General features: G+C 48.9%; 1 protein-coding gene across 1 annotated transcript in view; it reads left to right on the forward strand.

Annotated features, from left to right (window-relative positions):
• Window positions 1-24066, forward strand: part of LOC148219398 (uncharacterized) — a 158603-nt gene that overhangs the window by 6826 nt on the left and 127711 nt on the right. Inside the window, exon 3 of the mRNA XM_088157608.1 lies at window positions 15794-15803. Coding sequence (XP_088013734.1) covers window positions 15794-15803 — 10 coding nt within the window. The remainder of the gene's footprint in view (window positions 1-15793; window positions 15804-24066) is intronic.

The raw sequence follows: 24066 nt of genomic DNA on the forward strand, positions 1-24066 counted from the left end.
CTTGTGTCCAGTCTGGTCCACATCAATTTCCCTTGGCATTAATTAATTAATTCTCAGGCTGTTTTCTGCTATATCTAAAGGATCCACCATCTCTGAAACTGACCTTCAGCCCCTCCCAGGGCTCTCCTTTGCTCTCCTCAGTCTCCACTCCACTGAGCACAGAGCTCCTTTGCCCCTGTACAGTGTTCATATGCTTGCAGCTTCCAAACCCCACCTGGGGAGATCTCTGGGCCCTCTCCAAGGTCTTGGCAAATGAGAATATTCTGCTTATAGTGTAAGAAAATCACCAGACAACAAGGCAGGACCTGTCTGTCCTGGCTACATTTTTCTGGGTGCAGTCCTCGGATAGATGGAATTTTAGCTGTAGAATCCCAATTTTGGCCATTGACACCTCGTTGAGAAGGGCAGTTCTTTTCCACTGGAAGGAAAATGCAGAGCCCCATGTTTGGTGTTAGATGAGAGACTGCCTGCAGGAGGCCAAGGCCAGCCAGAGCTGTCTGTCCTGGCAGATTTTGGCTTGAAGAACCCTTGCAGATAGAGAACATTTTAGGGGGAGTAGCAATTTCAGCCTTGGGCAGCAGGAAAGAGGGATGGTTTATTTCCCTAGGAAGGAAAGCACAGAGCCCCAGTGCTCCAGAGGTTGATGAGAGGCAGCCCTCGACATGCCAGGGTCAGCCAGACCTGCCTTGTAGCCCCCAGGAGGCCAAACCATCCAGACCCATTCCATGTCCCCTTGGCTCCACAAGGCCCTGTAATGTCACAATGTTCTCCTTGCTCCTGAGGTGTCACAATGGCCCCTTGCTTCCATGAGGCCCTGCAGGGTCACAATGGCCCTTTGGTTCCGTGGGCCCCACAGTGTCACAATGGTCTCCATGATTCCATGGGGCCTTGCAGTGCCACAATGGTCTCCATGGATCCACGGTGCCCTGCAGGATCACAAGGGCCCTTGGGCTGCACCAGGCCCTGGAATGCAACAATGGCCTCTTGGTTCCACAAAGCCCTGCTGCTTCACTCTAGCCCCTTGGGACCATGCAGCCCAGCAGGGCCACAGTGATGTCCTTGGTGCCATGAGGCCCCACAGTGTCACCATGGCCCCTTGGATCCACGGGGTCCCCAAGGTGTCACAATGGTCTCCACAGGAAGGAAACAACCGAGCCCCAGTGTTGCAGAGGCAGATGTGGGGCAGTCACCAGAGGCCAAGGACAGCCAGACTTGATGGTATTTGCAGATTTGTCTTGGAGTAATCCCTGGATATGCAGAATTTTAGAGGTACAATACCAATTTCAGTATTGACATGGACATCTGGAGGAAAAGGATGGCTCTTTTCCATAGGAAGGAAATCATGGACCACCAGTGTTTAAGGGGCAGATGAAAGCCAGCCATCACAGACCCAGTCCAGACAGACCTCTCTGTTCTGGCAGCTTTTGTCTGAAAGCTGTCCTTGAATATAGGGAATTTCAGAGATGGAATCCTAATTTTGGCTATTTCTGCATAGATAAGAGGGATGGTTTTTGCCATTGGAAAAAAAGCACTGAGCCCCAGTGTTCGAAAAGCAGGTATGAGGCAGTGCCCAAGAAAGAAAAGGGCAGCCAGACCTGTCTGTCCTGGCAGCTTTCACTTGGGAGAAATCCTTGGATGTACAGAGTTTTGGAGGTGGAATCCCAATTTCAGCCACGGCTGCGTGGTCGAGGTGGATGGTTTCACCATAGCAAAGGAAAGTGAGAAGCCCACGTGTTTTGCAAGAAGATGAGAGGTGGCCACCCTTAGGCCAAGCCAGCCTGACTTGTCTCTCCTGGTACCTTTCATCTGGGATCTATCCTTGGACATAGGGATTTTTAAAGGTGGAATCTCAATTTTGGTTGTGGATGCCAGGATTGGAAGAAGAGTTGTTCTCATTAGGAAGGAAAGCACAGAGCCCCAGTGTTTCAAAGGCAAATGAAAGGTAGCCTTTAGAAAGCCAAGGCCAGCCAGACTTGACAACGATGGCAGCTTTTGTCTGGGAGCTGTCCTTGGATATAGGGAATTCTGGATGTGGATTCCCAATTTTGGCAATGGGCGCCTGGACATGAAAGGTGCTTTTTTCCCACAGGAAAGAAAACCACACGGTCCCAGTGTTTCAAAGGCAGATGAGAGGTGGCCTCTGGGTGGCCAAGGAAGCCAGATCTCTCTGTCCTGGCAGATTTCACCTGGGAACAATCCTTGCATCTAAGGAGATTTGGAGCAGGAATCCCAATTTTGGCCATGGGCACCTGGAGGAGAATGACAGTTCTTTTCCATAGGAAGGAAAGCACAGAGCTCCAGAGTGGGAAGACAGATTGAAAGGATAGTACAGAAGGCAATCTCTCCCAATGAATTACAGCTGTACTGATGACTGAGGAGTGGAAACATCTGTGCCTGCCCAAGGAGTTGGAGTGTTCTAAAAGAGTGGGTTAGCTGGCTGACCCAGAGTCTGCTGCAGTTTGGGATGGAGTCTGCTGGCTGTGCTGTGAGGAGGTAAGGGACATGCAGTCGTGCAAGAGACAGATAAGGTAAGAAGATGTTGTGTGAGGGTGTCCTGGGGTACAGTACAAAAATGTGTATTCTATCACCATCTGTTAAAATGTGGGAGGGGTGGTGATCCTTATCTCTGTGGGAGATATCCTCTGCTGATGTGACATCTGATAAGATCGGGGGATGATCATCGTTATCTTTTCACAACCCATCCTTCCTCCAGAAGATATATTCCGTTAATGGGCCATTAAGTCCTATTGTGTGACTGATAAGATTACATCATCCCATTGGGAGATGCCCCAGCCAGGAGCAGGAGCCATGCCTTTCCTACCTAGATAAAATACTGGGGTTTGGGACGCGAAGGCAGCCCTTTCCACTGGATCCCAGAGGAAAGTTGGGCCATTTCACATCATCGCTGAATCTTCAAAGGAAAACTGCACCTTCTGCAGGAGCACTGCTTCAACTGAACCACATCTGACATCCAGGAGGACTGCAGCCACCATTTATACGGACTGCTACCAACACCCTGACTGACAGGGTGTCAGGTTGTATTTCTGACTGTGTCGGTGGTTGTTTCTTTTACATTATTGCATATATTTTATTTTTTCTCTTTTTTTCCTATTAAATTATATTACTGACTTGGAGTCTCACACTGGTTTTACTTTCAAACCAACACATTTATTGGCGCCCAACGTGGGGCATGAAGGGTACTGAGAAAAGTCAGTGTTACAATTTTGTTTTCTCCATGATTCTCAACATGCTTACATGGGTTTTATATCTTGCTCTCTATATTTTTCCACACATGGGGAACTATCTGCCAGCTGTAATGCTCCTGTGTAGACCAGGATATGGTATAAAAATTGCTTTACTGGCCTATTATGTCTACTGCATGATAACCTCTGAGGCAATGAACATAATTCGGAATATATACTCGACTTTGTTTGCTTGTCCTAGTCTAGGTTGCTACATCCGGGGTTTTAACAATCACACCCAGCCCTTGGGGGGAGGGGTAAAGGATGATTTTTTCCAATCTTTCCGGCCTGATACAGTAGTTTTTGGAAATGTTGAGTTCCAGCTGGATGCTAAGGACAGCATAATATTGTTGTTAGTTCTGCTTTGTCTCCTCTGCACAGCCTCCAACATGCTTAGAAACAAAATATTACATGGCGTATTGATGTGTATTCTTGTGGAAGAGCAAAAAAGAAACAAATCAACTTTGTCCACGTCTGCACAGAATGTCACAAAGAGGAGAAGAACCAAACAAAAAGCAACAGTGTCCCTGTCTATGCAGACTGCCACAGAGGAGAAAAAAGCCAGAAGCACCATCAGCATCTCCACACAAACCATCACTGAGCCAGAACAGCCTAGACCAGTAGCAGGTGCCCCCATTCAGAAGAAGAAATCAAAGAGTAAATCAGTTCGCATAGTGACTGACGAGGACGTGGCAGGACCTTCGCACCCAGCGGACGTGACAGAGCCAGAAATCATCACTCGCTCTCTGTCCCTGGGTGAGCTGCGTGACCTGCGGAGGGAATTCACCCGCCAGACAAATGAGTCCATCTTGACCTGGCTGCTCCGCATCTGGGACGCTGCAGCCAATGACACCATTCTGGATGGATGTGAGGCCAGGCAACTGGGATCTCTGTCCCGGGATGTGGTCATTGACCAGGGGATTGGGAGAACCCAAGAAACTCTCAGCCTCTGGCGGCGACTGCTGACAAGTGTGAAGGACAGATACCTTTGTAAAGAAGATCTTCAGGTGCACCAAGGAAAATGGAGCACAATAGAACAAGGTATCCGATGCCTGAGGGAATTGGCCGTGCTGGAGATCATTTTCTCAGAAGATGAGAGATTTCCTAAGAGCCCAGACTGTGTCCGGTGCACGTCACAGATGACTGTGGTTTGAGATTCGCACGGCTTGGACCAGAGATGTATTCCCGTTACCTGGCAATGCTGCAGTGGAGGGAAGGTGTGGACATGGTAGGCGTCTTGGCCAATAAACTAAGAATTTATGAGGACACTGTCACAGCCCCATTTCGTACCCATGTCTCATCTGTGGAAACAAGGCTGGTGGAGCAAGTCTGAAGCTTGATTGAAGAGGACCATCAGAAACCAAAAAAAAGAAGGAAAACAACTACCAGATCTCACCAGAACCAACAAGAGTTTCTGCCATTAGGAGCTGGCGTTCCTCAGGCAGGGAGAGAGGACACACTCCACGAGGTAACCTCTGTTTTTTCCTTCAGGAGCATGGAGAAGACATGAGGAAGTGGGATGGAAAACCCACCTCCTCCTTAGCAGCCCGGGTACATGAGCTGAAAAGAGGGACACCTACCCCAAAAAGCTCATCTACAGTTAATGCTGCTCCAGTCTCTCATGTACAGAACTTCAGACAGTATCAGAATGATGATATTACTGATCCTCTTGAAGGAATCTCAAGAATCTATTTACAGGGAGAGAGCAACATGTACCAAGATCAGGAATAGAGGAGCCCTGCCTCTAGCCAGGTAGAGGAGAGGGATAATCAGATCTATTGGACTGTGTGGATCCGATGGCCTGGCACATCTGACCCACAAAAACATAAGGCTTTGGTTGACACCGGTGCCCAGTGTACTCTGATGCCATCAAAGTATGTAGGAGAAGAATCCATCTCTATTTCTGGGGTAACAGGAGGATCCCAGCAGCTGACTGTAGTGGAGGCCGAAGTGAGTTTAACTGGGAACAGGTGGCAGAAACACCCCATCGTGACTGGCCCAGAGGCCCCATGCATCCTTGGCATAGACTATCTTAGAAATGGATACTTCAAAGACTCAAAAGGATATCGCTGGGCTTTCGGGATAGCTGCTGTAGAGACAGACGGCATTAGAAAACTGAGCACCTTGCCTGGTCTTGCAGATGACCCCTCTGCTGTGGGACTACTGAGAGTTGAAGAGCAACAGGTACCAATCGCCAGAACAACAGTACACCGCCGGCAATACCGTACTGACAGAGACGCGGTGATTCCCATCCATGAAATGATCCGTAAACTGGAGAGCCAAGGATTGGTCAGCAAAACCCACTCACCCTTCAACAGCCCCATCTGGCCTGTGCGTAAATCTGAAGGAGAATGGAGATTGACCGTAGACTATCGTGCATTGAATTAGGTGACTCCACCGCTGAGCGCTGCTGTGCCAGACATGCTGGAACTGCAGTACGAGCTGGAGTCCAAGGCAGCAAAGTGGTACGCCACTATCGATATCGCCAATGCATTTTTCTCCATTCCTCTGGCAGCAGAATGCAGGCCTCAGTTTGCTTTCACCTGGAGGGGCGTGCAGTACACCTGGAATCGTCTGCCCCAGGGGTGGAAGCACAGTCCCACCATCTGTCATGGGCTGATCCAGGCTGCACTGGAAAAGGGTGAGGCCCCCGAACATCTACAGTATATCGATGACATCATTGTATGGGGCAGCACAGCAGGAGAAGTCTTTGAGAAAGGAGAGAAGATTATCCAGATTCTGCTGAAAGCTGGTTTTGGCATTAAGTGAAGTAAAGTTAAGGGACCGGCTCAGGAAATTCAGTTTCTAGGAGTCAAGTGGCAAGATGGACGTCGTCAGATCCCAACAGGGGGAATTAATAAGATCACCGCTATGTCTCCACCTACCAACAAGAAGGAAACACAAGCCTTCCTAGGTGCCATAGGCTTTTGGAGAATGCACATTCCTGAGTACAGTCTGATTGTGAGCCCTCTCTACCTGGTTACCCGCAAGAAGAACAATTTCCACTGGGGCCCTGAGCAGCAGCAAGCCTTTGCCCAGATCAAGCAGGAGATTGCTCATGCAGTAGCCCTTGGCCCAGTCAGGACGGGACCAGATGTGAAGAACGTGCTCTACTCTGCAGCCGGGAACCATGGTCTGTCCTGGAACCTGTGTCAGAAGGTGCCTGGTGAGACTCGGGATCGACCACTGGGATTCTGGAGCAGAAGGTACAAAGGATCTGAAGCCAACTACACTCCCACAGAGAAGGAGATCTTGGCCGCCTATGAAGGAGTTCAAGCTGCCTCAGAGGTGGTTGGCACAGAAACACACCTCCTCCTGGCACCCCAAATACCAGTGCTGGGCTGGATGTTCAAGGGAGAGGTGCCTTCCACACATCACGCCACTGACACCACATGGAGCAAGTGGATTGCTCTCATCACTCAGCGTGCCCGTATTGGGAATCCAAATCGTCCTGGGATTCTGGAAATAATTACAAACTGGCCTGAAGGTGAGACTTTTGGATTGTCTTCTGAAGAAGAAGAGGAGCAAGTGGCATGTGCTGACGAAGCCCCACCATATAATGAGCTACCGGAGGCTGAAAGACGATATGCCCTCTTCACTGATGGCTCCTGCTGAATAGTAGGCACTAACAGGAAATGGAAAGCTTCAGTATGGAGCCCCACACGACAAGTTGCACAAGCTACCGAGGGACAAGGTGGATCGAGTCAGGTCGCAGAGCTAAAAGCCGCCCAGTTGGCTTTGGATATTGCTGAACGAGAGAAGTGGCCAAGGCTCTCTCTCTACACTGACTCATGGATGGTAGCTAATGCTCTGTGGGGTTGGCTGGATAGCTGGAAAAAGGCCAACTGGTAGTGCAGAGGGAAACCCATCTGGGCAGCTGAGATTTGGCAGGACATTGCTGCCCAAGTAGAGAAATTGACCATAAAGGTTCGACACATGGATGCACATGTACCCAAAAGCCGGGCTAATGAAGAACATCACAGCAACGAGCAGGTGGACCGAGCTGCCAAAGTGAAAGTATCACAGGTGGATCTAGACTTGCAGCACAAGGGAGAATCATTCCTAGCTCGTTGGGCCCATGATGCCTCTGGGCATCAGGGGAGAGATGCAACATACCGATGGGCCCGTGACCGAGGGGTGGACCTTACCATGGACAGCATCTCCCAGGTCATCCACGACTGCGAGACCTGTGCCAAAATCAAACAGGCCAAGCGGGTGAAGCCTCTGTGGTAAGGTGGATGATGGTCGAAGTACAGGTATGGGGAAGCCTGGCAAATTGACTACATCACCCTTCCCCAAACCCGCCAGGGCAAACGCTACGTACTGACCATGGTGAAAGCAACTACAGGATGGTTAGAGACCTACCCTGTGCCTCATGCCACTGCCCGGAACACCATCTTGGGCCTAGAAAAACAAGTCCTTTGGAGGCATGGTACCCCTGAGAGAATTGAATCAGACAACGGAACCCATTTCAAGAACGGCCTTATCAACACGTGGGCCAGAGAACATGGCATTGAATGGATATATCATATCCCTTACCATGCGCCAGCTGCCGGGAAAGTTGAACGGTGTAATGGACTCCTTAAGACTACTTTGAAAGCACTTGGTGGTGGAACCTTCAGAAATTGGGAAATGAACTTGGCCAAAGCCACCTGGATGGTTAACACCCGAGGGTCCATCAATCGAGCCGGTCCTGCCCACTCTGAACCCCTGCACACAGTGGATGGGGACAAGGTCCCTGTGGTACACATGAAAGGTATTTTAGGAAAGACTGTTTGGATTAATCCCACCACAGGCAAAGGCAAACCAATCCATGGGATTGTTTTTGCTCAAGGACCTGGTTGCACTTGGTGGGTAATGCAGAAAGATGGGGAAACCCGTTGTGTACCGCAAGGAGACCTAATTTTTAGTGAGAACTGTATGTAAGGTTTCATTTTGTATTATATATCTGCAAGAGGGTATTGGTTTGGGTGTGATGTAGATGGTAATAGAATAAGGGGTGGATTATGTCCTGGGGTACAATGCAAAAATGTGTATTCTATCACCATCTGTTAAAATGTGGGAGGGGTGGTGATCCTTATCTCTGTGGGAGATATCCTCTGCTGATGTGCCATCTCATAAAATCAGGGGGATGATCATCGTTATCTTTCCACAACCCATCCTTCCTCCAGAAGATATATTCCGTTAATGGGCCATTAAGTCCTATTGTGTGACTGATAAGATTACATCATCCCATTGGGAGATGCCCCAACCAGGGGCAGGAGCCAAGCCTTTCCTACCTAGATAAAAAACTGGGGTTTGGGACCCGAGGGCAGACCTTTCCACTGGATCCCAGAGGAAAGTCGGACCTTTTCCACATCATCGCTGGATCTTCGGAGGAAAACTGCACCTTCTACAGGAGCACTGCTTCAACTGAACCACATCTGTCATCCAGGAGGACTGCAGCCACCATTTATACGGACTGCTACCAACACCCTGACTGACAGGATGTCAGGTTGTATTTCTGACTTTGTTGGTGGTTGTTTCTTTTATATTATTGCATGTATTTTATTTTTTCTCTTTTCTCCTATTAAATTGTATTACTGACTTGGAGTCTCGCACTGGTTTTACTTTCAAACCAACACATCCTGTTATGGAAAACATCTGCTCAGTCACATAGTGGGCATGCACTACCTGCAGGTCACACAGTGGACACTGATGAAGACGACGAGCCTTCATCGGAAATAAGACCCTCAAAAGGATGAGAGATCCCCTAACCCATTAGTAGAGCATGCGCCATACAACATAGTGATGTACATTTTAGGAATAGAAACTAGGAGGAGTTCTCTAGAAACTTCTGTAGCATATAGGATATAAATAGGATTTTTGGCCTTGATGCTTTGGTACGTGAGGAATGGCGAGCCACTCCCCATATCCCCGGTCAGTTTTGCTTATGCTTTATATGAACCTCAATTATACTAAATTATATTCTCAAATATATGCATTTTGATTGTATTCATCTCCAATACTTTAATTGTATCCATTTATAATTGTTACGATTAATTTAATTTAATCTCGTTGCTTGATAAACTGGAAAAACAGAACGTCATTCATAACATTATCAAACAAGTCAGAGCAAGAGAATGAGAAAATAATTCCTACGAAAACATCTTCCCCTCACCCTTCCCTCCTTCCCGGATTTCCTGTTATTCTCCATTCCCTCCCCTGTCCTCACACAGGGGATGGGGGTCACAGTCAGATCGTGTCACTGTTCCCGGTTCCTGTCTGCAGTACAGAGGTGGCTGCCCTGTCCCCGGGACTGTACCTTGGAAGGTTCAGACTTCTCGATCTGTCCACTCCATCTCCCCCTCCAATATGCACACACACACGCTTTTTTGCTTTTTTTTTTTTTTTTTTTTTTTTTTTTAGTAAAACAAAACAATATTCATAATTCTCTTAAGTCTTTGTTTTTCCCTAGTTCAAGAATTTAACACAGCCTTGGCTGAACAACAGTCCATGTCAATTAGCACCGTTTTCTAGAAGTGACAATCTCTTTCGTTCCTTCTTACCTACAAGTCCCTGGCCCTGTTTCCAAGCAGATTCCCAGGGTTTGTTTAAGTCACATTCACCCTGTTCCTTTCACCCGTCACTGCCGGAGCCCCCTCACCTGCTCACCCTCGCAGGTTCCTCCAAACGCGTGTCCCTGCCCGCGGGCTGGGCCGGGCCGGGCCGGGCTGGGCTGGGCCGGGCTGGGCTGGGCCGAGCTGGGCTGGGCTGGGCTGGGCTGAGCTGGGCCGAGCTGAGCTGGGCTGGGGGCAGCGAGCCCGGCAGAAACCAACACCCGCGGGACGCTTTGGTTCGCAGGGCCCGAAGGTCCGGGGTTCCTCCCTTTCCCCTGTTCCACTTGATTTAGGATTAAATTTTTGGAGGGGATAAAGGCGTGTTTTTTCTCCAGCACTGGGTGGGTTTTCCCCTTGCATGGAGCACTTGGGCCTTCCCCGGGCCCCTTCTGCCCTCTTGCAGAACCAGTGGCATTTTCCACCACGCACAGTTTGTAACCAAGAGGCGGCTGCAGCCGAGGAGGCTCCAAGCGCCTCCTTCCAGGCTGACTCTGCAGATGCCGAGGCTGCTCTGGGCTCTGCCAGGGCTCAGCTCTGGGCGAGGCTGGGCTCGCTCTCCCCTCGCATTGCTCGGGGCAGCTGAGTCACAGGGGGAGAAGGCAGGCACACAAGGGTGTTGAGGTTTTAAGAGAGTTTTTATTCTAAAAACTTCCATAACAAACAGTCCGAACGACCCTAACTAACTAGCAGTGCTAACTACCATAACTAACTAGTCCTAACTACTGTAACAAAAAGCTGTTCTCAAGTGCTTCATCTCCTCTGCTGCACCCGTGGTTGCTTTGCTGCAGCGATCAGAGGGGTCAGGCTGGAGAGAGGCTTGGCTGATGATAAAAATGGGTGCTGACCAAAGGATAAAAAAGAAAGAAATGGACCATTACTTTCCAGAGTCAAGTTCCTGGACGAAGGGGAATGGTTTGAAACTCCAGAGACGGAAGCAAGCTCAGATTAGGTCTAAGGAGGAATTTTTTTACCAGGGGAAACACTGACAGAGGGTGCCCGGAGATGTGGGAGGTGCCTCCTCCCTGGAAGCATCCAAGCTCAGGTCAGGCAGGGCTCTGAGCCACTTGAAGATGTCCCTGCTCGTTGTGGGTCACCAGGTCCAGATGACCTCGAACGGACCCAGACAACCCCAACCAGGCGAGGATTCTGCTTGCTTTGCGTGTGAAAAGCAGCGAGGCTGGAGATTATCGGAGGGGGGCCCCCCAAGAAAACCCCTCCCTGGCGCTGCTGTTTCCCCTGCAGCCGCTTCGCGCTCACCTGCAGCAGCTCCTGGGCAGAGAAGCGCCGCTCGTCGTCCGAGTCCAGGCTGCACTCGAGGAAGTCCCGCAGCAGAGCCGACAGGCGCCGCGGCTCCTGCAGCTGCGGGGTCCCGTTCTGCCGGATCAGAGCCCGAGCCTGCAGGAAAAGCAAAGGCAGCGCTGTGCCAGCTTCCTTCACACCCACAGCTGCTCACATCGACCCCGGTAACTCAGCCCCAGCTCCGGGGGCAGTTTCCTCCCTGGCAGAGATGCTGCTCACGGCTCATTTTTCTGTGCCAACCAATAACCCCAAACCCTGATGCAGCCACAGCCATTGCAACACCCAAATGATCTTGCTTGAGAGGCCATTTAGTTGTCTGACTTTGTTAGTAGGAACCTCCATCAGAAACAGCACATTTTGCTTCTCCAAATACGGACACCAGCTTTACAGGCCATTTTCAAGAGTCAGTGTGGTCTGCGTGTGTTATTTTAAATTGCATCAAACGCATGTCTGCAGTGCCACTGACAATGAAGTAAATGAATTCCTGATGCCCCATCCCAGAAATTGCCAGGCAAGGAACAGGAGGTTGGGGTTGCTGAAAGCTCAGGCTTGATGACAGAAAAGTAGCTTGGACTAGGAAGGAAATAGGTTGGACTACAGGGATGTTAAGCAATCATCTTCATGTTTTAGACAAGCTTCCCAGTGAGAAAAATCAGGGGGGAGTTCAACTTAAACCTCTCTTAAAAACCTCTTTTAGAAACTCCTTCAGAAAACTTGTTGGGTTTGGGGATGGGTTTTGGGGTTGGTTTGTGTTTTTTTTCCAAGATAACATTAGAGCTGATACACTGGCTTCACATTTTCAGGTCATCCTCACTGACAGACGAGCTGCAACAATTTGAAACCCAAAGCAAATTGTTGCTGGAGACTGCAGAATATTCATCTGCGTTCAGGCTCGAGTCTTCTGGGAATTCCCTTCCCAATATGCAGAAACCTCCAGCAGCTCCTCCCAGTGCAGGGTCAGCCTGTGCTCACAGGCCTCTGCAAACACTGGAGAATTTGCCTCTTACCATAGCCCCTGTTTCCTTGAAGTAAGGAGGTTCTCCTTCCACCATCTCGATGGCCACAATGCCGAAGGACCAAATGTCCACCTTGGGGCCATAAGGAGACCTGGTCACAACTTCTGGGGCCATCCAGTGAGCAGTGCCCACCATGGAGCTGCACTGGTCCTGCTCAGGGCTGAGCTGAGCACAGAGGCCAAAATCAGCTGAGGACAGAAACAAACACTGTCAAAGACAGCTGCAATGAGGAAACCAAGCACAAAGATTCCCCACTCTCAAGGTGAGAATGCAGTAGTGAAGTCAGCTGGAAAAGTCCTCAGGGCTGTGGCCAAGGAATGATGGAACTGGACCCTTAAATAAACCCTCAGCGTTCATGCAGTGGCTTTTACTGATTCCCTTGCAGTTTAGATTCCAACTCCCGTCCCTCTGGAAGGGCCATGCCCAGAGCAAAGCCACTCCTGACACTCTGCTCCTCTCCTGAGCTCTCTGCACGGGGCAGCCGCTCTCAGCTGGCAGCAGGGGCCGGGCAGTGCCAGCAGCAGCACTTGTGGGGCTCTGACCATCCCTGGAAACAGCCTCACACTCACACCCCGGGAGCACCGTGCCTGGCCACGAACACCCACCCAGCTTGACAGAGCCAGCCATTCCCAGAAGGATGTTGGAGCTCTTCAGATCTCTGTGGATCACCCGGTTGGAATGGAGGAAATCCAGGCCCTGCAGACACTGAGAGACAACAAGAAACACAAGAATAAAAATCAATTGTCACAACACATCACACAAGAAAGGACAGTTTGGAATTCTCCCAGCAGCAACTTTGCTGTGACAGGCCAGGAGACAGTCCAGGCAAATGGTTCAAGGCAAAGCTGAGAACAGCAAATCAAATCAAATCAAATCAAATCAAATCAAATCAAATCAAAGAAAGACAGAGAGAGTACCACAGCAGCAGGAAAGAGGACAAGAACAGAGTAGAAGTGTAGTGATACTGGCAGGCCACTGACTCCAGAGGCTCTTCCTTCTCCAATTCATAAAAACAACACAGAAACAAAGCCCTGAGCATGGAGCCCCTCCTGCTCTCACAGCCTGTTTGGAAGGACCATCGTGTCCAAGCCATGGGAAGCACAAGAAGGATCCCTCACCTCCCGACTGACAGCTGCCATCTCTCCTTCAGCCATGCGTGTCTGTCTGACAACGTCCTGCAAAGTTCCTCCATCCACGTATTCCATCACCAGCCAGAGATCTTCGTCAACAAGGAAGCTGGAAGAGGAAAACAACAGCATGGAGATGAATGTGCACTGCTCAATTCCCCCATGGAAAAGCCTCGAGTGGAGTTTTGTTTCCAGGTCACTTGTCAATGAGAACACGATCAGATGGAGAGACATTCCTGCACAGACCTTGGAATCTGCACAGTCTGAAGGAGAAGGAGACACCTGTGAGAAAGGAGATGCCTTAGATGGCAAGCAAGTGAAAAACACAGTTTAGCAACAGCCCAGATCAGTGTGGAACCACAACACTTGCCCCCAGCTGGTTCAGCATCTGAACTCATCAGTTCCACCATTCCCTCCAGAACAAGGCAATGCAACTTCCAGAGTTATCCAGGCAAGGAGGCCGTACAGCACTTGGGACAAAAGTTATCAACTCTTTGGAAAACCTTACACAAAGTCCCTTCAGAAACAGGCAAGGCCATTGAAAAATGGGCAAATGAGGCATTTCTGGAAACCTGGACTTCCTGGCATCTGCAGCAATGGAAAAGAGTTGGGAAGAAGAAGCCAAGGGAAATAATTTCTGCCATGGTTTTTCAGCACTTGTCATAAGGCACAGCAAAGGGGTTCAGCTTGAAGAAAAAAACCAAACAAAAGCATGGAGGGAGTGAACTGCCAGGCTGTTGTTGAAGATATGGCCAGGTCAGGCTTTTTCAGAAGAGGCTACTGACTACGAATGAAAGATTAACACAGGGCCCTTGCACAGGATAAGACCTGAAGCACTCACCTGTCCAAAAAGATGACAATGTTGGGGTGGTTCTTGCCTTTCAGGAGCAGGATCTCATTCACAGCTCGTTCCCTGTTCTGCTCTCTGAGACTCATTTTCTTTATGGCCACCTGAAGTGACATTGCAGACCTTTAGCTGGAGGGGTCTGTGGCAGGAGACCACAGCAAGCATGGAGTGAATCTTTTTGGAGCGACAGAGCCAGGCTGTGCCAAACTGCCTTGGCATGGGACACCAGAGCTCAGCAAGTGCCATTCCCACAGCCCATTTCTCTGCTGGCTGGGGGCTGCTTACAGGACACGTGGCCAGAGACATTTGGCCTTGTAAGCTCTGCAGAAATGGTCCCTCAGCTGTCAGCCTCAAAGCTCTAACAACATTTTCTGCACCTACAGAATCTGCATCTTCTCAAATGGCCTTAGTTTATCACCACTCCGGTGATGATGATCATCATCATCATCGTTATTATTTAAACACATTTTGCAAGCAGGAGGTATTTCTGATGCTGTGAAACAGAGCAAAACAGCCCAGAACCCTTTAGCAATTCTATGGGACTTGGTCATGATTTCAAATGCCACTGCTCTGTTTGGGATTGCACAATAAAGCAGACACAGACATCCATTGTCACAGGGTGTCACTGACACCAGACCCAGTTGTGTTTCAACTGCAGCGTTTAGGAGAGAGCTTTGCTCTGGACATCCATCTTCTCATTTCTCTCCCTCTCTCTCTGTGAACAGCTGCAGTAGGACTAAAACCCCAAACTGAGCCCAAGCAGGATCTCTCCCTAATTAGGCCTAATTAGGCCTTTGAAGATGAAAAGCAGGATGGAAAAACTGCTAAATAGTGTTCCTGTCCAAGGCTGGGATGAAGATAAATTGGGCCTCAGTCTCCACCTGCTGATGCATTCATGGTTTTAGATATGAAGACCAAGCCATGGTGTCCAGCTCTGACAGACACCACTGCCCTCCTTGCATTCCTCTGGGCACTTCAGAAGCACCAAGGCTGTCCCAGCTGTGTTCTGAAGGCTGACACTGCTCTGCCTTCAGAGGAGCAGCCTGTGCAGGAAAGCTCTGCTGGGCCCCCAAAGCTGCAGCCACAGCTCCCAGCAGAGGGGAAAGCCCTCGAGAGCTGCCAGACGTGCTGGACGTGGTGGCACTGACCTCTCCTCCAGTGGCCCTGTCGAGTCCTTTATAAACAGTTCCAAAAGCCCTGGAGACAAAACAGCAGAGAAGAAAGAAGCAGAGCTTTAGGCTCTGGCAGTGAAAGGCAGCCCAGACAGGAGATCTCTGCTGCCTGCAGCATTCACAAAACACCTGCGTGCATCGACCCTTCAAACAGCAGTGCAGCAGCCACCAGCCGTCTGCCATGCAAGGTGTGCAAGAGAAAACTGAGCCCAACACGAAGGAAAAGGGCTGGAGCGAATGTCCACACTGAATTCCTTTAGTTCAAAACCTGAGGTGGGAGTTGGTGTCTAAAGAAGTGGAAAAGAATGTATTTCATCCTTTTGCATTTCCTGCCTAAGACTTGCAGGATCCACAAGGGCCCTGCCATCAGGCAGGTGATGCATTTTCCCCTCGAGTGCAGCAGCTCTGTGTCTGTTACTGAATGCATGGAGTTTATTACCTGTGCTGAAAAAAGCACTTATTAGTTCTTCTTGAGAACTGTTTTCTGAGAGTCACCAGATGGTGAGTTGCTCTTTAGGGCAATCAAATTCCAGGCACAGAAGACCTTCCAGGTCCTGCTCCTTGCTGCAGGCAGGACACTGCCAGCCTCAGAGGCCTTTGACTGTGCCTTCTGACCACAGTTATCAATTCTGATCAAAACTGAGAGACAGCAGGATCATACCCCAGTGTCGGAAGGTGTTTGGAGCTCTCCTGACTCCAGCAAAATACCTGGGCCCTGCTTGTGCAGAAGGAACTACCATGCACTTACCCTTGGCCAATCTGCTCCAGTCCCAGGTATTTCTCAGCAGGCTCCCCCACGCTCACGATGTTCCCTGAAAGAAACCACGTGGAAGATGCTCCCTCCCAGATGGAGACCCTGCCTTGCAGCAGAGCCAGAATGCAGCCCCACTCCCTGGGGCCATGAGCCCCTTGGTGTCAGCTGGGGAAGGACAATGAATGACTCGGTGACATTCAGCTGCAGAGCAGCACTGGGTGCAGCTCATGCTGAGACACACACACAGCACCCTGCTCTGGCACACAGGAACAGAACAGACGTACTCAGCTGCATCAGGCACCGCTCCCCTGTCCCCTCTGGCTGCAGGGCTGTGCTGCTGTCAGAATGTTCAGCCCAGGATCCCACAGCGGAGGGAGGTTCAGTGTGCTCTTCCCAAGCAGAAGGAGGTTCCTCGTCCTCTTCCCAAAATGCTGCAGGTTCTCCATCCTCTTCCAAAAATGCTGCAGATTCTCCATCCTCTTCCCAAGCAGAGGCAGGTTCTCCATCCTCTTCCCAAGCAGAGGCAGGTTCTCCATCATCTTTCCAAGCCGCGAGACGTTCACCATCCACATCCCGTGCTGGGATACGTTCACCCTCCTCTTCCCGAGCCACAGGATGTCCTCTGTCCTCATCCCACACCGGGAGATGTCCGTCGCCCTCATCCCACGCCATGGGAGCTTTTCTATCCTTGTCCCATGCCAGGGGATATCCACCATCCTCCTCCCATGCCGGGAGATGTCCACTGTCCTTGTCCCACACTGCGGGAGCCTTGCTGTTGTATTCCCAAACCACGGGGTGTTCACCATCGTCCCCCAGAACAGCGGGAATCTCACTGCTGTCTTCTTCCTCTTTGGAAGCAGAGGCAGCCAGAGGAGGTGCTGATGCAGCTTTGGTGCCCTGAGGACAGACAGTAGCGTGAGGGACAGGAAGTTCGATCTCAGTTGTCACCTTATTTATCCTCAGCTACACATCCAGCTGCACGAAGCAGAAACAGAGTTCAGAGTTGTACAAACTAACAATGGGCTAAAAGTGACATTGCCACTTATTGTTGGGAATTCGGTATTTCACCATGGCTAAGGCAAATCCTCTGCCTGCAAAACCAGACCTGCAGCTCTTCTAAAACTCTTCAGCAGAAAAGGAGAAAACTGCCAGGGATCCCTTTGCTGCTGCTGCTGCTGCTGCAAAGACCCTGACAGGGACTTTCCTTCGGCCTCCCAGGATGGCACTCGGCTGCCACACACAGAGCTCACAATTTGCTGCACAGTTCTGAACACCAGAGGTTTCTTCCCACTCACCGAAGGAGGAGCTGCTTGGGATCCACGCATGAGGTGCCCTGCAATGGGAGAGGGAACATGAACCAGATGCTGGTAGGAAAAAAATTGCCCGTGGTGGGAAATGCCACGGAGCAAGGTAACCCCAAGAGAACATTTTGCTTTCACAGCATCCCTCCAGGAGCCACAGTCCCTTCACCTAGCAAGCAAGAGAACAGCACAAAATCCTGGGCTGTGTCAGTTCTTGGCTGGACCAGCAAACAAAGGGAGTTCCAGGCTCCACTGCCACAGACGCCCTGCTCGAGGGAACAGAACCCCCCCAGGCCTCATTGCAAACGCCTCGCTGGCTGCAGACACCCCCTTTTTGAGCTGCAGCTGCTGGCAGGAGCTCTCCCAAACCAACGGTGTCTTCATGGCAATTTGGTTACAAAGTTAACTCAAAGGTCCAGGGAAGAACAGAAAGCACACAGCAAGCCCAAAGCCACAGATGCTGCACCGAGAGAAAACCTCAACTTACTTGCCAAGTGGGTTAAAAAATACCCCGAATAAGCCACAGAGTACAGAGTGCAAACTGCAGCAACCACTTGCTGGATCATTGTGGCTGCGCTGCACACGTCTGCAGGCTGCACCCCTGCAGGCACACACGGACACGGGTCAGGGCTGGGCTGGCTGCCGAGAATGCCTCGGGCAGGAGGATCCTCCGGCAGTCAGCAGGCACCCAGAGCCTCTGGGCACTGAGGCCTCTGTGTCCCACAGCAACGGGAGCACCGCTGGGATGTGGCAACGCTCCTGTGACATCACAGCAGCAGCTCACGAAAAGAACGCTTGGAAGGTTCTCTGTGTCACTGTGATAGGTTGACTTAGGAAGAAGAAACTCAGAAGAGGTTCTTCCTAAGGGAATTTTTTCTGTGGGGGTTGGGATACCTGCAACAGCCAATTAGAGAAAGTTAGTTCGCTCCGGGAACACACATTTTGAAGGAGGTAATCCAGAACTGAGTCTCTTTGTCTTTCCGGTGGCTGAGCAGGTAACACCAACCCGAGCTTCCCCCTTCCCCCATGCGGGGGGGAGGCTCGGGAGGCCGCTTGGGCCCCGTTTGCCAACGAGGGGGACCCGATGGCCGGGGGGAGAAAATGTTTTGTGATAAGACCTTCACAGCTTCCTCCTCCACGGGCCTGCGGCTCTGGCGTGGGGGGGAGGCCGACTCTTGCTGCTGCCGGACGGGCCGGGCCTGCCCGGGTGGCCATGAGCAGTGTGGGGCTGCAGCCCAGCCCCAGAAAGGCTGATTGACACCTCAGCTGCCCCCCCAGCACGGCCTGAGCCTGGCCCAACTTTAGTAGTTGTGTTAAACTTTAACTCTTTAGTGCTCAGATAAGGTTTGCAAAGCCTTCAGCCTTTCCTTTGAATATGAAAGGGAATAAAAAGATTTCTGAAGTCAGTGACGTAAGAGCTAAGTTTTTGAGATGGAAGGAGAATGAGAAGATGCTGAAATGGCTGAAAATCTTTTTGTAAAATTGTAGGGATGAACTGATGTACTGAATATTCCTATAAACCATGGAAAGAGACATGGTGGGATAGAAATGTTCCATTTAATAGAGGATTTGACCAAAGAGCACCTGTGCTGAGAATTTCTGTCCTGAGAAAAGAAGGGGATTTCGGTTTTCTGAAAATGAAGCCTGAGCAGAGAGAAAGGAGACAGAGAGAATCTTTGCTGTTCGAACATTTCATTCTTAAAAGTAATACCCCATGAGACAGACATGGCCCACATCTACAGCTTTGGGACGGCTGTAGAGTTGGGAGGAGCGTCACGGTTGCAGGTTCCCGGGCGGATGCAAATCATGAAAGATAAAACCACAAGAGAACTGTCTTTTTCCTTCTTGTGGGAAAAATCCCTACAACTTCAATAAAAAGAGGCTTCTCTCTCCAGAAGTGAACTGAGAAAGACTAAATTGGGGACTGACCGAAGTATTTGTTATATGTTTGTTTTGTTGTTATGAAGATTGGGAGAGGGAGTGAAGGAGTGATCTGAAAAAAATCTTATTCTGATAATTTTTTTCCCTCTCTTTTTGTTTGTGTAGTTAATAAATTTTCTTTTATACTCTCTCAAGTTTTAGGCCTGCCTTGCTCTTTTGCTCCTGGTTCTGTCTCACAACAAGAAAAATAAGTTTATTCAAATTGGCAACTCAAACTCGAGACACTAATTTGGTGCGTTGGCCGGGAAAGTCAAAATTAAACCAAGACAGAAGCTCTATCAGATGGGACTGTAAGTTGCTGATTTTTCTCTGCAGTTTTATTAAAACTCTGCTCATTGCATTGGTAGCCTGGCTCATGGTCATGCTGCTGTGGAGCTGTGGCAAGTCCCTGTTGTCCAAATAACTCTGATAAGGGTTCTGCTGCTGCCCAGTGCTTTAATTGGCCTCTTAATTGCTGGGCCTTGTCCTGGGGAGCCCGCTGGGGCTGCAGCCAGTGCTGGCCCCCCCTGAGGCTGCGTGGCCAAGAGCAGCCCCAGGAGCAGCCGCAGAGGCAGAGCAAGTGCACAACAATATTTGGGAATGCATTTCAGGATGGGAATGTGGTTATTTAGCAGCTCATGTAAAGTTTCATAGTAATAATGATGTTACAGGATGAGCAAATTTTCTACAATTCAGTGTTTAAACAAATCCAACCTGATGGAGGTTTGGCTTTGGTCTTGAGGCTTTGCTCTGTGTGTGAGCCCTGTTCTCGACTGATTTTGGATTCACTTTTGGGTGAAGGCTCATCCCAGCCCTGACCCTTGGCAGCTCTGGGCTCAAAGGGACAGCTGAGGCTGCACTGCACATGACTGGGGTGCAGGGCTCCATTATCAAAGGGCTTTGAGAAGTTTAAATTACTGTATTTTTACTACATGGTTTTGTTTATTAAATTCATTCACTTTTTTTAGACTTAATTTAAAAAACCTTCTTTTCCAGTGCTTTTCTCAGTTATTTGATCTAGTGAATTATGGCATAATTATCCCATGGCTGAATTAGAAGACTGTATGTACTAGAAAATGAATTAATTTTTACATTCTTCTGTCTTTCACAGACTGATCAAACTTATGTTGGTTTGATGTGACCAACAGAAGAGTTTTGGTTGCTTTGAATTCAAACAAGGAGCAAAGCTGGAACCTGTTGAAATGGGTCTCTTGACTTCACAGCTAAAGCAAACTGCCAGGGTTCTTTTTTTTCAGCTTTGGGTGGGGATATAAAAATATACCAGCAGCATATACTATAAATAAATATATACTAAATATATAGCAGCAAATACTCCAGTAAATTAACAGATCTAAATGAGGGGTTTGGTGTGTTTGCTCACTAAGCCCTGAGTTCCTCAGAGCTGCAGCTCCCTGCTCTCTGTGCAGACACAGGCTGGCTATGGATGACAGTGCTGTGTCTGGCCTGGTGCACACCAGCTCCACACAGGAGCTAAGGGATTATCCTTGCACACTCCATCCTGGAAGAACCGAGTTCATTGATGAATCTGACACAATTTATGGCATGGCAGCAAAAAAAAAAAAAAAGGTCAGAATTGATTCCATTCCAAACACTTTACATTTTGCTGTGTGTAATGCAGATAGGAACTACAAGTTTCCTATTCATGCACTATTTGCTGTCTGAGAGCCCACAGTCCTCAAAGTCACAGGGCCTTGCAGAGCTGTGTGTGAGATGACTTTAAAAACAGAAACAACCTTTATGTGCAACACCTGTCTTCAAAACTTGACAATCCAAATCACAAGCTGATTCCTACTGGTAACTTGAAAAAACCCCAACCAAATAACAAAACCAAAACTGTGACCCAACAAAACAGGCAAACAAAACAACCACCAAGAAAAAAATCATAACCCATACGAAAATTCCCACAAATACAGAAAAATATAAAAATCAGGTGAAGGAGGCAGCAATCAAAGAGCAACAAATGGCCAGAGGAACTACAGAAAGGACAGATAATTAGAAAGGACAGGTAATCAGTGGCTATGGCACCAAACTAGCCAGGGGTCTGAGATACAGTTCCCACCCTTCTGAATACAAAATAAACAGAAAATAAATGATGATGATTGTGAAATGGGACTCTGCATGTTTAGCTTTAATATATCCATTGTGTGTAAGTTCTGTTTGCCTTGTTAAGTCACATCCTCTGGCAAGGGTCTTCTTCTGTCCAAAGAAAAACACTGCAGTGGAAGAGGAGGCCAGCTTGGAAAATATTAAAAGCAAGAGCTAGAAATAAAGTACTTGTTTTTAATATGTTGGTTGCTGTTTGATCATGGGTTTTTTGTCTGTCTTTGAAAGCAACCCCTTGGATGTTAATGCACGTAACAAGTCCTTTTTAAAGGGCTGTCTTTGCAAAACACCTGCTAATTTTGTGATGCAAGACAGAAACAGCTTCCTTTGGGCTACACCTGGAAGGCTTGAAAATGTGTTCCAGGAACTCGTGATATGACAGAGTCTGATTAACACAATTTAATGTCATGAAGTGCAAGATGTAAGTTATCCAGTAAAATCCTCAGAGTGTACTCTAACTTTGGGGTCTGTGACTCGCATTGGTGCTGCTTGGGAACTGTTCCTCCTCCCCTCCTCCCTCATCTCCCTCATCTCCTCTTGGAGGCTCACAATTACAGCAGAGACATGAGCCTGCATCGGGTCATTGATCATACTCTCAAAATTTCTAAGCTTGTTTGTTGCTTATTAGCAACAGAACCCACTGTTTCTTGGTTGTTATCAGCATTAATTGTTGCAATAAAGGTGTATTGAGATGGCCCCAGGTTTGCCAGATTCCACAACATCTGCCCTGTGCACCTGACCTTGTCAGGGTCATTGTCATGCTGTCCATCCCTCCCAAAGAGCACCTCCAGCACTGCCACTTCTCTCAGCTGTTGGATCCCTTCCTCAAGGCTCTTCCAAGGCATTCTATGATGGTGCTCCTGCATTCTCTCTCTGTGGACAAACCTCTTTCTCACACTCATTAAAAGCCACTTCCAGAGGGAAAGGGGCCCTGGCTCCCTTACAAATACCTGGACCACACCTGAGTCCTGGGTCAAGGATCCCAAATTCCTTGCCTCAGTACCATCCACTTGGATGCCTGTACCCATAAGGTCCCAGACCCAAAGTAACCAGGTTGTAAAAGCCTCGCTGCCCCATCATACAATGTCTTTTCACAGACTAGAGAGACTTTCATATGACAGGGACTTGGGGATGATCTCAACCTCTGGCTCCCCTGCTGGTTGTGAGGGCCCTCCTTTCTTATTATCTAGGTGCTTTGTTTTCATCTTAGATTTCTTAGTTTCCATAAAGGTGACTCCTGCTGGCTGTGATTGCCCTTGCAGGACAGCTGGAATCTGGACAGATGTAATGTCTGTGGGTTCCACTGCTGCACCATCAGACTCTCCCTCTTGAAGGCAGGGGGAGGGTTTCTCACCAGCTGGGGAAAGGTACTCCTTCAGCATCTGGCCCATCTCACACATCTCCTTCACTAGAACCCCCACCCAGTCTGGGTGGTTCCTTTCTGAGGCAGGCTGTGGGGCAGGGTCAGTCTCTGCAGCAGCATCTCTATTTCCTGGGGTAGGTATCAGGTTTGTTATCCAAGCCAATATTCCCTTATCTCTGACTGCTAAATAGGACAGGCATATCAGCAACACCAGCCACTGTATGATATCATTAGCATTTAGAGGACATTTTATCCCTTCAGAAACTGGTGGGGTAGACCCAAAAAACTGGGTAAAGGGTTGGGAGAAAAGTCTTCCCTGGTGTCATTCCCTCACAGTAGGTACCATTGTTAAAGTAATCCCAATAACACATTTAGAGTGTGATAGTCCTGAATCCATGTAGCCGCCTTCCAAAGAAGTTAAAAATCCATTAATTTCTCACCTTATTAACCCATAAAGTAAACTGGATAACAGCCGCAGTAGCTTTAGTTATAGGGCCTGCAAATGGGAGGAATACAGCCACGACCACGTGTCACCTGAACCACAGTAAGCTAGACCACATGGTGCTACCCAATGAGGTTTCTATATCCAGCACACAAAAAACCAGGTTACCCAGGAGCTGTTATTCCTTCTTTCTCCCAGTGCCCTCAGACCCCACGTTGGGCACCAAAATCTGTCTGGGTTTGAAAGAAGGTGTCTGCCAAGAAAGACAGAAGCCTCTTTTTAAAATGGAGAATCTAAACTCCCACCCTCCAAATTATTATAATTTTGAAATTAAGAGGCTCTCTGGCAAAGGTATGGGAATAGGCATAACAGTTCTTTACTAGGAAAATTAAAATAGAAATATAGTATCAGAGAGTAAAAACCCAAAAATAACCCACTGGCAGTCAGAATACAACCTGACACCGTGTCAGTCAGGGTGCTGGTAGCAGTCTGATTGAATGGTGGATGCAGTCCTCCTGGATGACAGATGTGGTTCAGTTGAAGCAGTGCTCCTGTAGAAACGTGCAGTTCTCCTCTGAAGGTCCAGTATTGATGTTGAAAGATCTAATTTTCCACTGCGATCCAGTGGAGAAAGACTCCCTTGGTGTTCCAAATCTCAGTTTTTATCTAGGTAGGAAAGGCTTGGCTCCTCCCCCTGGCTGGAGCATCTCCCAATGCGATGATGGAATTTTATCATTCATTCATTGGGAATGGAAGGGATGATGTAATTTTATCAGTCATACAGTATAACTCAGTAGCCCATTAACAGATGATATCTTCCTGGAGGAAGGATGGACTGTGGAAAAGATAAAGATGACTGC

This window comes from Sturnus vulgaris, unplaced genomic scaffold (assembly GCF_052056855.1).
Source record: "Sturnus vulgaris isolate bStuVul1 unplaced genomic scaffold, bStuVul1.hap1 Scaffold_141, whole genome shotgun sequence".
In the NCBI taxonomy this organism is placed as follows: Eukaryota; Metazoa; Chordata; class Aves; order Passeriformes; family Sturnidae; genus Sturnus; species Sturnus vulgaris.